The 17,413-nt window shown below is 36.8% G+C and overlaps 2 protein-coding genes across 4 annotated transcripts in view; one reads left to right on the forward strand and one right to left on the reverse strand.

Moving 5' to 3' along the window:
• Positions 1 to 1,005: 1,005 nt before the first annotated feature.
• On the reverse strand, positions 1,006 to 13,759 carry LOC106099586 (probable phosphorylase b kinase regulatory subunit beta). Of its 3 annotated transcripts, none has more exons than XM_013278161.1 (21): positions 13,666 to 13,759; positions 11,357 to 11,474; positions 11,112 to 11,247; positions 10,636 to 10,918; positions 10,164 to 10,293; positions 9,900 to 10,051; positions 9,183 to 9,519; positions 8,950 to 9,039; positions 8,788 to 8,814; positions 8,109 to 8,263; positions 7,171 to 7,290; positions 6,856 to 6,966; positions 6,447 to 6,574; positions 5,827 to 6,002; positions 4,924 to 5,186; positions 4,341 to 4,499; positions 3,768 to 3,893; positions 2,997 to 3,217; positions 2,588 to 2,702; positions 1,864 to 2,097; positions 1,006 to 1,373 (listed from the first exon to the last, which is right to left on the reverse strand). In XM_013278161.1, exons 1-21 carry the CDS (start codon positions 13,666 to 13,668, stop codon positions 1,185 to 1,187), a joined length of 3,273 nt encoding a protein of 1,090 aa, XP_013133615.1. In that variant the 5' UTR covers positions 13,669 to 13,759; the 3' UTR covers positions 1,006 to 1,184. The 3 variants fall into 3 exon arrangements, with proteins under 3 accessions (XP_013133615.1, XP_013133617.1, XP_013133618.1); XM_013278163.1 differs by lacking the exon at positions 13,666 to 13,759 and adding an exon at positions 11,706 to 11,885; XM_013278164.1 differs by lacking the exon at positions 8,788 to 8,814.
• LOC106099587 (ubiquitin carboxyl-terminal hydrolase CYLD) overlaps positions 11,983 to 17,413 on the forward strand; it is a 10,391-nt gene continuing 4,960 nt past the window's right edge. The window contains exons 1-9 of the mRNA XM_013278165.1: positions 11,983 to 12,471; positions 13,041 to 13,311; positions 14,244 to 14,432; positions 14,511 to 14,707; positions 15,027 to 15,206; positions 15,804 to 15,959; positions 16,326 to 16,514; positions 16,589 to 16,697; positions 17,276 to 17,413. Of these exons, the coding sequence (XP_013133619.1) occupies positions 12,415 to 12,471; positions 13,041 to 13,311; positions 14,244 to 14,432; positions 14,511 to 14,707; positions 15,027 to 15,206; positions 15,804 to 15,959; positions 16,326 to 16,514; positions 16,589 to 16,697; positions 17,276 to 17,413 (1,486 nt within the window). The 5' untranslated portion in view covers positions 11,983 to 12,414. The remainder of the gene's footprint in view (positions 12,472 to 13,040; positions 13,312 to 14,243; positions 14,433 to 14,510; positions 14,708 to 15,026; positions 15,207 to 15,803; positions 15,960 to 16,325; positions 16,515 to 16,588; positions 16,698 to 17,275) is intronic.

The following is a 17,413-nucleotide window of genomic DNA, read 5'->3' on the forward strand; positions in this document are numbered from 1 at the left end:
TCATGATTTTTCAAATAACTTATAGTAATTTTCTAGGATGGGTGTAAAACAGTAAATTAAAGAAAAAATGTTTTTAAATAATTTTTATTATTAATATATATTTAATCTATAAAGTAATAACATTGTATAGATAATATTTCTGTAAAATATTTCTAATTTAATTCATAGCTTAAATGGTTGAATATGTTTCAATGTAGGAACTAAAATACAAAAGATATAAATGGCACTTATCTTTCCTGATAAATATTGCAATATATCTTAAAAGAAATAGTAAGTCATAATAATAACAAATATGATGCACATATTAACTTAAAATAACTAATAAAATATTGTGTAATGGTTGACTCAAGCAGTGTTCTTAACTCAATAATAATAAGTAAAATGAATTAAAAGCACGTGTAGGAACCTGCTTTTGAACTTTTTCAGCGGGAAAGTGAGTAACATTGGATTTTTAAAACGAAACAAAAGGAGTTAGTCATCTGGAAAGGAAAGATTAACAGCCTAAAATGTCTTTTTAGCCTACAGCAGTCAGTTTAAAATCACATAATTTGTAACATTCAATTCGAATAAATTATTTCTAGAACACATATCATTATCAGCGTTTGTCTGCTGGACATTGGCCATCCCTAATGCCTTCCAAAGATGAGTAGGAACCGTCCATATACGAGTTCCTGCCGTGAATAATACCTGGTTCACACTCTGCCACGATAGTTGGACAGTAGCGCTCATTATCTGAATACTAGCGCCAGTGATTCAATACAATTCGACTGGCCAAATGTGAACGAGGCATAAATCCTCTATATTCCTAGAGGATTATTATGATAAAAGAGATTCAAGAAATATATAGAGAAGGCATAGTTGACACTTGACTTGAGACATTTTTCACATGATCACTTACGGTATTTATAGATAACCTCAAAACTACATGTCGATGAAATAATTGTATTAGAATTAATTGCCAATAGGTCTTTAAAATATTATTTATATGTTTACATTTTATTATGTAACACTATTTAGTTTATAACAAAAGTTGGAGCTTATTTTAATTTAGTAAAATATTTCATAACATGTCAATACAAGGACACTATAGCATACTAAATTTGACAACTGATTTTTTTCGGTAGTTTTTTCGGAGTAAGTACCTACACTATGTCTCTGTATATTTTTTGAATGTGTAAATTGTTCTACGCGACAAGGCAGGAGTCGTCAGCGGCGTGGTGCAGATGCGGCGCGGCGGCGGCCTGCAGCACGCTGTTGACGACGGCGCGCGCCAAGTAGCCCAGCGTCACTGCGGGCGACGCAGCGCTCAGCGCGCCCCCCGCGCTCCCCGCACCCGCCCCGCCCAGCGCCTCGCTCTCCGGCAACCCGCTGTCCTGCACGCGACACACAATCACACGTGAATTTCACTTTACTAGCTGTTGTGCGACATCGTCCGCGGGAAATTAAAAAATAATAAAAAAAAACACTTTACTCACATATTACCTTTGTAATGGTGAAATAATTTTTTAAATCGGCCCAGTAGTTTTTGAGTTATTTCAATACATTCATAAATAGAAATCTTTCCTCTGTATAATTTTAGCATGCTTACATAGATAGAAATATTCTAAAATGTAAACTTAACTTCAAAGTGTTAATGTTTATTAACACATGTCAGCAACTTAAATTTTATTAAACTAATAAAATTAGGTTTCGTTGTCGACTTCTACATCTTCTATACAAAATTTGATCGAGATCGGTTTAGTCGTTTAAGATATACCTTCTAACATACATCCATCCATCCATACATACACATTAATAAGAAATATTATTACGATATTTTAATTTCAAATACGTTTAAAGTGGCTAATGTTAAGTTTGAGGTACCTTGGCGTAGGTGTAGTGCGCGTCGTCCAGCAGGCGGTCGAGGTCGAGGGGCTGCTGCAGGTAGAGCTCGGGGTTGCGGCGCAGGATGGTAGCCAGCACGCACAGCAGCTCCACGCACAGCTGGCGGCGCGCCGCGGACTCCACGCGCACCAGCGCCGCCTCCACCAGCAGCGCGAACGACAGCTCCGACCGCGACATGTTCACCAGCGTCGGCTGCGCGGGGATCGCGTGGCCCTGCACACCTCATCATCATCTACCACCTTATCATACTCCAGGTTTTCATCCTCCAGATAACTCTATCATCCGTCATCTCAGTCTTCACTCCGTTCCTGATCATATCAACTTTCACGTAATCCATCCATCTTTTTCTATGTCTACCTCTACCAGTGTACCTACGTTCAAGTGATTCGTTCGGCCTCATCACATCAACATGTTCAAATAAAATGAACACATTCCTTGAATAATACCTATTCAAAAATTTAAAGCTAGGATTATCAATCATTTGATTATTGCTGTAACCTATTCCTGCGAAAATCTGGAGTTTAGTTGCTATGAAAAAAAAATCAATGAATTACTAGAAATTTGTTACCAAAATGAAAACATTTACAAAACAGAATAAAAATTAAATAAAAGTACAATATTTCATATTACAGCTGAATAAATTACATGGGTTGATCAGATCTCCTGTCAGTTGGAAAATTCAGAAATTGATATCTTAAGTTACCTGTACAATAATTCCTTTGGGCGTGCGCAGGAGTATATCCCACACTTGTATGTAGAAATGTTTGGGCACACGACACAGGCAGCCCTCCAGTTCTCGGCGCTGCAGGGGAGTCAGTCTAAACAAAACGTTATGCCTTTATTATACCTTCATCATTCCCAACGAAGGGCTCGGAGCCTATCCTAAGTTAGGGTGAGTAGGTCATAGATGCTAGACCACTACGGGTTGACTTCATATATTCCTTGATTTTCCTCACCGATATGTGTCGGTTACGCCGTAAAGAACATCGGGTAAATTATGTACATATGAAATTCAAATCGAAAATGACATTGGTACAAGACGAGATTCGAATCTAACTTTTATTGTTACATCTATTTTTAGATTATTTATGTTGAGAGAGGAATATCCTCACCCCCGTTCCTCTGCCCAGTCGGAGACGGTGAGGACCTGCTGCAGCAGCGTGCGCAGGCGGTAGGGGGAGAGGCTCTCGAGCGGGGCGCGCGCGCGCGGCTCGGGGCTGAGGCGCAGGTAGGCGCGGATGGCCTCCAGCACCCAGCCCACGCGGATCTTCAGGATGCCGCGGAACATGTCCGGGTTGGTGGCGATCAGCCGCCCGCAGTACAGCACTATCTCCTGACATCGTTCTCACGTTGCAGATCATATCACCACAGCATACATTTGTACATACATTGTATTTTAATTCACAAAACATGAAAAGCTTCCACTTGCGACTCCTTCCGAGTGGTATTAATATAAAAATTAGTAACTTATGTGTTTTTCCAAACTATCCTTTACATCTATGCCATCATCAACTTGCCCTTATCCCTTAAGGAGGGTCGGCACAGTATGTGCTGCTCTCCCATACATCTCTATCAGCCGTCATATCTGAAACCACTTCCTTCTTAAGCATATCTTCTTTCTCACAATCCATCCAGACTTTCTTCGGTCTTCCTCTTCCTTTGTGGCCATCCATATTCAATCTTAACACTACATCTATGCCAAACATCGAGATCCGTTAAGCAATTAAGACTACAAACTCTAACCGTCTAAATCATCTATTTTAATTCTAAACATTCACATTTATAATAGTACTTAGATTCCTGACTCTTCATTGTCCATGTTGATTAGTAAAAATGAAATGTTTATATTAAATCGTGATTCCATTAATTAGTGTAGTGCGTACCTGCTGCAGCACCGCTCCGATGACGTCGTAGGGCTGTATGGTGGAGTACATGACGGACTGTATCTCGCCCGGCGTCAGCGGCTTGTCGAACACCGTCTCCTTGCGCCCCACCACGCCCACCGTCAGCTGACGCAGCACACGCAACATTCACTTAGCACTGCTTAACTTCTTATTGCTAACTTCATGTTACTCGCGACATCGTCCGCGTCAAATTAAAAAAAAAAAAAACATAGCCTATGTCACTTACTGATAAATTATCTTCTTAATGGTGAAAGTTTTTTTTTAAAATCGGCCTAGTAGTTTTGAAGTTATTTCAATACATACAAAAATAAACTAGTTTTTGCCTGCGACGTGGAATTGAAAAAAGCAAAAGTGAGTAGCCTCTGTGTTCTTCCAGTCTATCCTATATATCCATACTAAATTTCATCGAAATATGTTCTCCCGTTTAGGCCACACACGCAAACAAACATCCATTCATCTACACTTTCGAATATATAATATTAATATGAAGTATGATACAAATAATTACTTTTAACTTATTCTTAGGATCCACCAGCCCGACTCAATACAGACCTGTTTCCCATTAACGAGCACAGTGGTGATGAAGGGGCTGATGGAGTCGACGGTGTGGTTGAGGAGTGAGGAGCAGTAGCGCACGGCGCGCCAGTGACGCAGCACGCCAGCGCTGTGGTACAGCGCCTTTAGCGATTCCAGTGCTGTCTTGCCGTTCACCTACACAATGTACAACTTCTATGTCATGTGTCATAATCAGCTTGTGTCAATCCCCTCCTAGTCACAGTTTCTCTCCTATGTATAGTAATTGTTACAAAAAGTACTGACGACTGCTTTTATATTATAACTAGCAGTTGTCCTCGACTTTGTCCGCGCGGAAATAAAAAAATGCTTCTACAATTTCAGCGACATCCTTTATGGGTTTTGGAGTTGTAACAAACATGCCATTGCCTTGGTACCAAGGTTGCTGCGGCAGCAATAGCAGCAGGTGCTATTAAGGTCCCGTCGGGGAACATAAAAAAACAAACATCCATCCATCTAAACTTTAGCATTTATATTATTAGTAAGAATTCTGTCTAAAAGGATAAAAAATTTAATTTTTATGACACATCCAACATTTTTGATATAAAGGTCTATAATATACCTCATACATGGGTCCCTCCCTCTCGAGCAGTATGCCCCACAGCTGGCACTGCGCGAAGATGTTGGCGGTGGCGCGCAGCGCCTGCACCACGTCGGGCGTGGGGCGGCGCGCCAGCTGCTCGCACGGCAGCTCCTCCTCGCGGTACGTCAGCGTGCGCGGCACGTCCGTCAGCGACTGGTAGCCGATGTACTCGTGCTCCAGCTGCCGGAACTGGCTGAACATCTCCGAGGGGAACTCGCCCTGGCTCATGAAGTCCAGGTGCTCTGACCGACACATATCACAATGCTCCTGATATAACACTCAAATTGAACACATTCAAGAAATTTATAGACTAGGCAACGTGAACTTTTTGCATCGGTTCTTTCTCTGATAGGTACTATAACAGTTGTCAAATTTAGTGTGCTATTGTGTACTTGTATTGACTTGTAATAAACCAATTTAGAAAATTATAAGAAGCTACATTTTGTTATAATATAAACGAAACAGTATTCGAAAATAAAATATAAACATTTGAATGTATTATTGAAAGACACCTACTGGTAACTAATTTAAATACAATTGATTCATCAATACCTATCTTCATAATAGATAGCGAAAAAAAAAGAATTATCAAAATCGGTCCACTAGCGGCGGAGTTATGCCGTAACACACATAAAAAAAAACATACAGACTAATTGAGTACCTCCTTCTTTTGGGAAGTCGGTCAAAAATCAATAGATAGCGTTACTGAAAAATGTAAAAATGTTTCAAGTGAAGTATTTACTATGCTTGCTTTATATAATTTTTGAATCTCTTTGACTGGAACGATTACGACAATTTTAAACTACGTTCAAATTTAAACTCAGTGCTTATGTTAAATGATTGCAAATTGTAATAACCGATAGACGTAATTTGACGTGTTACCTATACAAGAGCTGGAGATGAGGTTCTGCAGGCGGCCGAGGCGCACCTTGACGCCGTCGCAGTGGCCCTTCTTGAGCATCGCGAACAGGTCCAGCATCTGCTTGAAGTGAGGGTCCCGCATGTGCTCCTCGCGCACCAGCAGACACACCGTCGGCCGCCCCGACAGCCGCCAGTACCTGCACACACACACACACACATTCCCACTCAGAGACAATAAAAACACCAAGGGCCTGTCCCACCAAATAGGAAATTGTCTGAAAACAATCCGACATGTAAAATGGATGGAAATATCGGATTTTGTTACCTTATCAGACAATGACATAATTTTTAAGCTATCTGAGCCTCTATCAGCCAGTAGTGGGACCTGCCTTAACACTGTTAATCCATATTCCATTCTTTACAATCAAAGACTTAAGAAAACCATAGATTAAACATAGTGAAATTTCTTCACTGGTAACTTCTTTGAAAGGTACTACTACGTTAGTTGTAAGTTTAGTACGCCACCTCATTTCCTCGTATTGACATGTCATTAAACATTTTAGAAAACTACTACAGACTGTAAATTAACATATGACATTAATTTAAAAAAGTGACATTAAAATTTGAAAAATATAACTCACTTGCCCACAAACTGCAATTCAGTCTTTATATCGTCTATCAAGAGCGCCATGTCCCTGTACAGGTAGAACTCTGACACTTCGAATATCAGCGGGTAACAGAGCACCGTCATACCGCACACTCGGTAAATCTATTAAAAAATAAATTAATACTTTATTTTATTAATAACAAAGAGATTTAATAAATATATAGACAAGACATAGTTGACTCTTCACTTGAGACATTTTTCTCATGATAATTTAAATATCTTATTAAATGTAGGACTAAACTTGACTGATATAGTACCTATCAGAGAAAGTACCGGTGGAAAAATTTTGTTCACTATGCCTGGTCTATATATTTTTTAAATGTCTTTGATTAATAACAAGAAATCAATATTCATGATTTAATTAAAAAAAGGGAATAAAATACCTTACTAGTTCCCAACGAGCCGACTGGTCGTATTGGACGACCGGTCAATTTCAGCTTCGGGCAGACTCCGAGTTCTCTATACACATGCACCAATTGTGTAGAACTGCATACCTAAAATAGGCATTTATTGTACATAAGGTGCCGCTATATCGTATAGATTACAATGAAAAAGGTTCAAATGCGTATCTAAAGTATTTGCAGTAATTTATGACACATAAAGTCAGTGTCAACCAACCCGCAGTGGGCCAGTGTAGTTAATTATGCATAGTCACCCATTTAGGATAGGCACCGAGCCCCTCTATAGAGTATATTTACCTGTACGGGCTCGACCTCATGCGGGGTCTGCGTCTGTATGCCGTAGGTGCCCATCATGGCCTGCAGCCGCATCGACTCCGCGATAAGCACCACTTGTACCACCAGATCTGTCGCTGTACCCTGTTCACAGTAGATACCTTGTTTAAACCACAAGTTATTTAATTTTACTAAGTTGGTACGTGGTTAACTGTGAAAGTACGTCTGCGCAAGCAAATGCCACGCGGACTTATTAAGGTGGGACAGAAGTCCCGCCCACACATAAAAATTATTTTCTCCATAACGTCCCTTGCGAATTGCCAAAATTCGTTCCGTTTATAATGAAGATTTGTATTTTTCGAAACAGTATCACGGAACAGACTAATAAAGTTTGGATTGCTATAAATTTAAAATTAATGGAATAATTGCATTTAAAATTCCAGTAGTCATTTCATTCATTTAATCATTCATTCATTCGCTAGGCAGCTAGCTATGCGTATACATTGTGTCTATACATAAGCTTTTAATTTCGAAGCTGCAGGCATACGTGTACATTTTACTTTATAAATAAATTTACCTGCTGTTGATAAGGAAACAAAAAGCGATAAAACATTGAACATCGCAGTTGCAATTGAAGCGTGTATATTTTTTGCAATACAATTTTATACCGTGCTAATATAACATTGCATTTTTAACTATCATGCATATCCTCGTGAGTAACACATGTACTTACAAACGCTGGTTTTGCCTGATTTGCATGAAAAGAAAATAATTTTTTGGATAAGTTTTTTTAAAAATAATATCAAGGTGTTACATAAATAAATATCACTGAAAAGTGTAGTATTTAAAAAAAAAGAACAGAAATTTCGTATCACAAAATAAAACATAAACGAGTTTGTTATTGTTTTGTTAACCCCTCAGTTAACATAAAAATTATTCAACCGCAGAAATTGATATCTAACCTGAAAAGCGGAGTACCGTCCGGCCCGCCTTGGACGATTGTAAGAGGGCAGATATCGTCGTATGGGGTCCAGTTCATTGACGTGCAGCAAGCCGCCCGTCAGCAGCTGCGCCAGCACGAACAACGACTGCGCCCACAGGAATAAACCCCCCGTGTCTAATATAACAGTAAAACTAAGTATAACAATAGCAAAGAAAAGTACAAAGCTGAAAGTAGTTTCATAAGCATAATTTATCCATTCCTATAAGCACTACAAAACCATAGCAAATAGCAGATATAAAAATCAGGTAGACAGCTTTAGCTCTAGTCTTGTTACTATTTCATCAAAATAAAAACACTTTTTGTGCTTCCTAGTCTTAAAAAGTAAATGTCAGATAATTTACTCACAAATTATTAAAATATTACATGCTTTATTTACTACAAACATTTAATTGAAAAATTGAGTAATTGTTTGTCATAGTTAACTAATAAAGAAAATATTCAAAGTAGATGACTGAAAGGACAGAATAAAAAGTAGTTTTAAATAAGGCTTGGGGCATTTAAAATTAATGATTGAGTATCGTTATTAGGCAATGCAATATCTATTAGTAGGAAGCAATAAAGGAAAATTAGTGACATTCCATCACATTAAAAGATGAAAGAAAAAAAGAATAAAACTTCGCCGATCAAATTCGCGTTACCTTTATTTATACTATCGTCCGGTTGGTCTGTAATTATATTAAAATTCTTTTTTAATAACAGCTAAGAAAATTTAAAAAAAGCGACTGAAAATTGCAACTTTATCAACTATAATTGTAAAATCGTGAAAAAAGGATGCATAGGGCAATTAAAAAAAAACTTACTAGCAGGTATCCTTCTAACGGAGTATGGCTCACTGCGCTCGTTCTCAACACCTTCCCGCGGAACATAATAGTACCAAGGAATTACGGGATCTGAAAAAAATTTAAATTTGCTGAAATTATAAATAAAATTACCGAAAAAGGTCAAGTATTTTTTAAAATTAAATTCAAGTTGACTTTCTATCTCAATTATTATAATTACAACGAACTTGCATGTTAATAGGAAAATTATTTACCTCCATATTCATCCATATAAATCCGAGACTTTAACAACTTTTGGTACTCCTCAACTTGGTCGGGTAAAGTCCTAAACACTCCATCAATTATCATCATAACATAGAAGAGTGGCCATTCTGATTCTATTCCATCAAACTCCTTCAACTCTCCTTCATTATAGTACCTCCTGTTTGGATCTTCTAACGCACATTTGTAGCCATCTCGACTAAAACGTTTGAAACCATATCTCCCTTGTAAACGTGTGAGAATATTATTCTTTGTCAACTGAACTAACAATTCTTCATGTGTAGCGAATGCAGGGAATGATATGGTCGGTAATAAAGCTGCATCAACACCCTGAAAAACAAACCTTTTATATATTTTATAGCCTACTTCAATTGTTATTACTTCAAAGAACAATTGTATTGTTGAGATGGATCATTAGGATATCCATTTTTATCATGAAAAATCATTTGAATTAATAAGATTTTACAATTAAACAATTAGCATGAAGACGTATCTACATTTGTATACCAATCTTTGCTAATTTTATAAAGAGGAAAGTTATTTTGTATATTTGCACGTGTGGAAATAACTAAAACTACAGGGGCGATTTCAAAAATTCTTTCACCGTTAAAAAGGTAATTTGTCTATGAGTAACAGTTTCCAATTACTTTTTAATTTCACGTGGACGAAGTCGAGAGTATTCAATGGAAGAAAAAGTTTAATTATCTGACCTTTGAACTAGATTCTCGTGGAAGCATTGTCTCGAAAATGCTTCTGTTCCGATTGTGTGCATCAATGTCTACATAGACAACACTCCACGAAGCACCCTTGTCACCAAACAGATTGCAGCCATTTATTGCTTCCAGAGCAGCTTTTGCCATCCCTGATATAATTTCAAATAAAATCAACTTATTTTACTAACTGCAAAACTTTCTTCATTAGTTAAAAAAAATATGTATTAAAGTAACAAAATAGCTTTTCAAAATGTTCTTCACCTATAGAGGATGCGTGAATTTCTGGTTTGCCATCATTGTATTTAGAACCTCGTTCCCACATGCCATAATCTGGAGTTCTGTATGCTCTTTCTACATAATAGACTAAATTCTGCACAAATGCTACTTCATCCTGCAAATAAACAAGCAATGAAAGTTAACAGTTTCCCTATATTTAGAGCATTGAATACTACAGTAATTTTTTTGATACTAAGGGACTGTCCCACAAAATAATACATCATCTGGTAACAATCCAATGTGTAAAATATGTGATGGAAATATCGGATTTTGTTAACTTATCTGACAGTGCCATCATTTTTAAACTATCCATGCCTCTATCAGCTAGTGGTGGGTCATGCCCTAAATGTATTAACAATTTGCAAGGTTAGAAATGCAGAATACATTTTTAATATGTTTGAAACTAAAATAATTTATCTATAATTACAAATGTTTAGAAATAGAAGTGCTAAATCACCTGTGTATATATAATTTGCAGTCCTGCTGTTATCATTTGCACAAGAAAAAGAAGATAGAGGGAGACAACATCTATTTGAAGGTGATGGTACTCTTCGTCTGATAGTACAGGTTCTCCGGTAGTGAGGTGAAATTTGACATGTAATGCATGAGCGGCACTCTGTCTCGTTTTGAAAGCTTCCACACGAGCCGACTGCTTTATCCAGCACTCTAAGATACCTCTCATACACTTGACTGTGCTTTGTCCTAGCTCATGTGATTTACCACGGTCATCATCAATACGTCTGAAATATACCTAAAAGTTTAAAAACAATCCTAACAAATAATTTACAAGGACTTTTATTATTCCTCTCTACTAATTATTACTATTTGAAATTGTCATATAGACTGTGAGCATAACTGTAAATTACATTTTACTATACTTTTATTTTTTTATTCAAATTACATCGTTATTCTACTATATATAATAAAAGATACCTGTATGCCTGGTAAAGACCCCATACTGCAGCAGCACAGTATATACTATCCCTCACACTAGCTACATTCAGATCAGTAGATAGAACTGGAAATAATCCAGTTATAGGACTTTGGAACCTCAGTAATTGTCTTTTTACTGCAATAAAAATAAAAATAGATTTTTATAATACTGCAATCATTATACAACACTAGGAGAGTGAATGAAAAGCTCTTGATGATGACATAACTGAGATAATCATTTATACCTATTGCATAGTAAATATCAAGTTGTCTGACTGTGTCCTCATAATTAGATATCTTGAGAAATTGTTGGGCATTGATATCATCTATGCTTCCTTGCCGGATCATTATATCTGGGAACACCTAAAACATTGAACTTACAATAAATTTATAAAGAAAGTACAGAATCACATAAATAATTTGTTACAATAACTTTTCTTAAATGCCATAGACTTCTTATATAGGCCCATGAGTTATACTAACATGCTTCTAATACAGTGGACTTTTTCACTTTGGTTCCTATTTTTTTATTTAATATAAATAACATAACTAGATACAACTTATGTACAACTAGAGTAACTAGTAAAACTTTACCTAATCTTCAAACTTTATAATTGTCAAATTGTTGTATTTTATTCATTTATGAAGCTTTTTTATCATGTAGCAAATCCTTTCGTGCTACGAATTTGCATTTAGTTTTGTTTTATTCAATCTATATTTGTTTATTCAATCTCATAAGTTATGAGCATGTATACAATTTCAAATGATTATTTTGACATTAATGTCCTTGACATGACACAAGGACATTTAGATATCTCAAATCGACAGATGACAGTGGTCAAAAGTCAATTCCTCTTGTAAAAATCTCTATTTTTCGGAGAAGGATACACGTCTCCGACATTTTATAATTAATATTTAACTTCGCCTGTTTTTGTCTTTATGGGACAATTTGATATTTTACACCATCGTATTTTAAGCCAAACTAATGTATCTAAAAGTTTTACATTCTGTGGTGTGACGTTAGATTTTTCATTTTATTGATTTTGTTTGTCTTGTTTGTGTCAATTTATAATTTATATTGGTCTTTCTATTTTCTTGAATCGTTGAAAAATAATTAACGAAATTATAATTTCCACACTATAAAAAATTTAAAAAGTGTTAGTGGCACAAAAGAAAATAAAATAACTTAAACAGGTTTGTCCTTTAGATAATAAGAGTAGTATGTCCTTTTAATTGAGTTTTTAATCATTGGCACGTTAAGTAGCTGGTCACAGGTACTTGAAATTAGTACAAAGCAAGCAGAATGAGTAAAGAAAGTAATGAAGCCCGTGACTCGACAGGGCACAACCGAGATACACAGGTTGGCCTTATAAATGGTCATTATCACTAACCACACTGAAATGTTTACGCACAACACCACTAATTTTTTTTCTTAATTTTAAATATGGGATTTGGCTTATGATTGACAAAACAATTATGAAATTAACTTTTTGTTTTATTTTTAAATTGATTTACCACTTTGCTTTAGTTATAAGCAGTTTTAGATTTAAAATCTAATAAGAATTGTATTTAATTATTAAAGATAACCATTTAGGTGTATGCAACTTTTAGCAAGTTTCTTATATTTTCGTTTCTTTTATTTTCTTGATTTTTTTATACAGAATATTTAAATTCTTTCTTACTATGTATGAATGTTAAATAAAATATTTTCTTATGTTTGGAAGTATAATGGGGAATACATTTAATTCATACATCACTTCAAAATAATTTTTAGAGTATGAGTCAGTGGTGGGAGTAAAATGTATTTGTGATAACCACTTCTTTTGTCAATACTGAAGTATTAGATATTACTAAAATTAACATTTAAACTTTTTTATGTCCTTTATGTAATTTTTATATCTCTTGTACTTTACTATCTTATTATTTCAGTTGGACCTCTTTTCTTTAATTGGAGGAAGCTGGCCGCCAGCTCCTCGTGAGCCTGAGCAAGCCCAGTATGGGACAGTTCCCAAGGTGTATAGACGCACTATGCACCGCCCATCACAAAATGAAAGAATCAAATCTGTGAATCTTATTAACCACATAGCTCCAGAAAAAAGAAAGAATAGACCTAATTTGCCATCAACTGCCAAGTCTTTAAATTTGGAAGAAGGTCAACATAAGACCAAAATGGTTAATGAGCCTAAGAAAATTGAAACAGGTATTTTAGTAGGTGAGATAAAGTATGTTTTATGCCAAAAATGTATAAATATTGGAGATGTGACTGGGAAATTAGTAAGTCTCGGAATCTTGTATTATAAACCAGTAAATGTACTGAATTCAATTTTAAAACTAGAACTAACTGTGAAAATCTATAGTATTAAGAATTTCTATATTAGAATATAGTCTTATCTGATATCCAAATTTTAATTCAGTCTATTTCAAGTTTATTTGATATATTTATCCACTCTAATTTGTTTTAATTAAATTCCATATCTATACGTAGATTTGTTACGAAAAGAAGTTGTATATTTTGTATATAAGAACTGAGTATAAAGAAAAGCGTTAATCTTACCATTTTGAAGTAATTCTAACTTCCATAAAGTATTAAAAATATTTCACGTAACACTATTTCTTGTGTATTCACTTGAACACATTTTATCAAATATCTGTAATGATGTCAAACAGGACATCAATGTTTGTACATTACACACTGCATGCAGCTTTACACTATCTAATTATAGTAGCCCAATTTCTAATTATAGTTATAGAGGCGCAGTAGACGAGCGTTGTTTGGCATAAGTTCTAGTCGGCGCGAACTATGGCCCATACGTATTATTATCAAGACATAGATATCAATGATATACCATTGTGTGTGCTACAATATGAAGATAGTATGTTATTCTTTGCAATTTTTAATCCTAGATGCAAATACGGCTGTTATAAGTGTTCTAAGTATAAACACGTTGTTTATTCGTGTTTGCCCGCGGCATGGTAGCCATCAAATCATGAACTGATCTTTACGCTTTTTCGTTTCGATAATTGTTATGTTTCTTTTGGAAAGCAGGTTTATGCTATTCATAAAAAAATAGTTACTTTAACGAAATGTAAATATGGGTTAATGTAAGATTGGAATATTGGTCGTGCGTTTAGATGTGCCCGGCGGTGAAATACCCGAAGTGTTGTACGACTCCCCGGCACTGGGTTCGCCGCGCGCGGCGCAGACCAAATCCTCTCCGGTGCACGCGCCGGATGACATAGGCGTGGGTTCGCTAGTGGAGGTCGCTACTGATGTTGATCAACATTACTACGGCGTCGTCAAGTGGATCGGGATTATTGATGGTAAAAGACACCAACGCCTAAATACACTGCTGATATTGTGGTTTTCAAAGAAAATATAGAAACAGAGTTAATAATCAGATACGGCGACGGCTGGTGTGGAGCTGGAGGAGAGCGTATGCGGGCTGGGCGACGGCAGCCGCGGCGGGGCGAAGTTGTTCTCGTGCGCGTCAGGTCGCGCGCTGTTCGTGCCGCTGCCGCTGTGCCGGCGCGATGCCCGTTTCCGAGACACTCCGCCCCCGGACCGCGCACATCAACAAATGAACAACGATGATCAAGTACTAAAATGTTTCATTCTAGTCTTTGCTACCTCTCTTCTGTCTCTTCTATGTCTGTCTAGTTGAACAAATGTAATGCTGTAATATCCAAAATATATTATTTTGGGACATTCATTGCATCCTAATTGCTAACTACCTACGTGAGACTTGGAAATATTCCTACTTTTTAATCAACTATTGAGAACTACTGAGTGCACAGTCACTGCATTACACAGCTGATTGTATTATGCACTTGATACAAAGTTCCTTATCTTATTTATGTAATTTTAGTTTCGTAATTGTTGATGTGGTATATCCATTGTGTGTTGTGTGGGAGCAGCCGGAGTGTCCGATAGTGACGGGCGTGGTGGCGCCGCTGAACAAGCTGAGCAGCATCGCGGGCAAGAACCGCGGCATCCAGGGACATCACAACTCCTGTTACTTGGACGCCACACTCTTTGCGATGTTCACCTTTACCAGTGTTTTTGACTCACTGCTCTATAGACCTCCGGAGCCTGAAGTAAGTGATGAATAGTATCTTAAAAGTGAAAAATAATTACAATTAACACTAGTAATTGTTTCAATAGGACTGTCGGATACTTGGTTTTCAGATTTTGTATTAGTTAGACAAATAAGTTCGAACCCTTAGTAGATTTGTGTATCTGTAATTGTATTCAAGCATATATCTTACTTCTTACTTTCTTAATAAACGCGAAAGATTGAATCAATGAACTAATCCATCTATAAATCTAAATTTATTATGTAATGATGCTATATTGTCGTTATCAAATAAAATAATAATAAAAAATGTTATTACATGATAAGTATGTTCAGAACTGTTTAGCGGATCTCGCTGAAGGCTTAGATATAAAGCACACTGAAAGTAATACACAGCTGACTAAAGATTTTTTTATCTCCGCGAAAAAGTATTCGTGGAACAGCTAGTAGCTAATCTTACTAATATTATAAATGCGAAACTTACTATCCACTACTTAAACTGCTGAACCTATTTAGATGAAATTTAGCATAGATGTAAAACATAGGCTACTTTTGTTTTAATTGGTTGCGGAGGTGTATGGGGGCGACAGCTAGTAGGTAGATATGGCGGGTTGCGCAGGACTGCCCGCAGTACAGCGAGGTGCAGCGCGTGCTGCGCGAGGAGGTGGTGAACCCGCTGCGGCGGCACGGCTACGTGCGCGCGGACCGCGTTATGAAGCTGCGTACGCTACTTGAGAGGCTCTCTGACGTCTCCGGACTCACTTCAGAGGAAAAGGTCTTACTCACTGTCTTACTGTGTCCTTTATAATAGACCACCTATTCCCATGCTTAATCCGCATCAAATTATAAAACTTTATTTTTACGTTTACATTTATAAAATTTTCAATTGCAAATTCCAAAATTCAAATATACAAATGACAATAGTCTTTGACATTGGATAATGGTATCTATGATCTATGGTATCTATGAGATATCTCTGTTCAAGACCATTTCGGTTTTGTGTTCTTGTTATGGTACTGTATGGTACAAATGTTTTGTACGTTTTCTGTATTTTTCTCGTTTTCACCTTATAGGTATGAAATAATGACTTCTTCTGGTTGTAGGAGAGCATAATTTTTTTAAAGACAATAATGTTTTTTAGGACCCGGAAGAATTTTTAAATGGCTTATTAGCTCAAATATTGCGCGCTGAGCCATTTCTGAAGCTGTCGTCGGGCCAAGAGTCGTACTGCTACCAGGTGTTTGTGGAGCGGACAGGTGACGTCAAATTCCCCACCTTGCAGTATCTCGTGAAGCAGTCCTTCGCTAACTCCGGAGTCAAACTCACTGAGGTAAACACTATTTTCTTTTAACTTTTATATTAAATTAAATTATGGGTTACATAAATAACATTACATTGTTACAGGTTCCTTCAACTTTAATCATACAAATGCCTAGATTTGGTAAACAATATAAGTCATTTGAGCAGGTCCAACTTTCGCCTCATTTAGATATCACCGATCTCATCGAAGGATGTAAGTATTATTCAATATTAAATTAATCAATTTATTTCCAATAATATGTCAGCAGATAAAACATTGAAATATTCATGTGTAAAATTACTCTTTCATAAAAATATTATAATATCATAATTTATCTAACTAATGGGAACAATTTCTATAATAATATTAAAATAGATATGACCTGGTAAGCATAAGTCAAAACTAAATTGACAATTAGTTGATTAAAAAACGATAGTGAAAATTCAACTGTGAATAGTGATGAACGGCCTATTCAACTAGTTCAGGGGTGGCGAACCTTTATGCAACGAAGTGCTAAATTTTGAAGAAATGTGTAATGCCATAGACGTGCCATCAAATTATTTTGTCTGATTATCAATTCCATGGTAATGACATCGCGTTCGTTTTTATATAATATCTACTTCATACTTTTCTGTAATGTTTTATGATCGTCGATGTGCCCAAAATATTATTCGTGTGGCATTTATAGCACGCGTGCCAGTGGTTCGCCACCCCTGAAGCAGTTCGTTATAATGCCCATCCCTAGTGAGTGCGGTGTGTCATGGTGTCATGGTGTCATTGTGTTGGGCCAGTGCCGAAGCAGTGCCTGTTGTGCGGCTCGCTGGCGGTGTGGGAATGCGGGCCGTGCGATTGCGACTGCGAGATGGACGGCTACACGCTCTGCGACCGCTGCCTGCGCCTCTCGCACCCCAACCGGCTGCGCCACAAGG

This window comes from Papilio polytes, unplaced genomic scaffold, assembly GCF_000836215.1.
Source record: "Papilio polytes unplaced genomic scaffold, Ppol_1.0 DF824102.1, whole genome shotgun sequence".
Classification (NCBI taxonomy): domain Eukaryota; kingdom Metazoa; phylum Arthropoda; class Insecta; order Lepidoptera; family Papilionidae; genus Papilio; species Papilio polytes.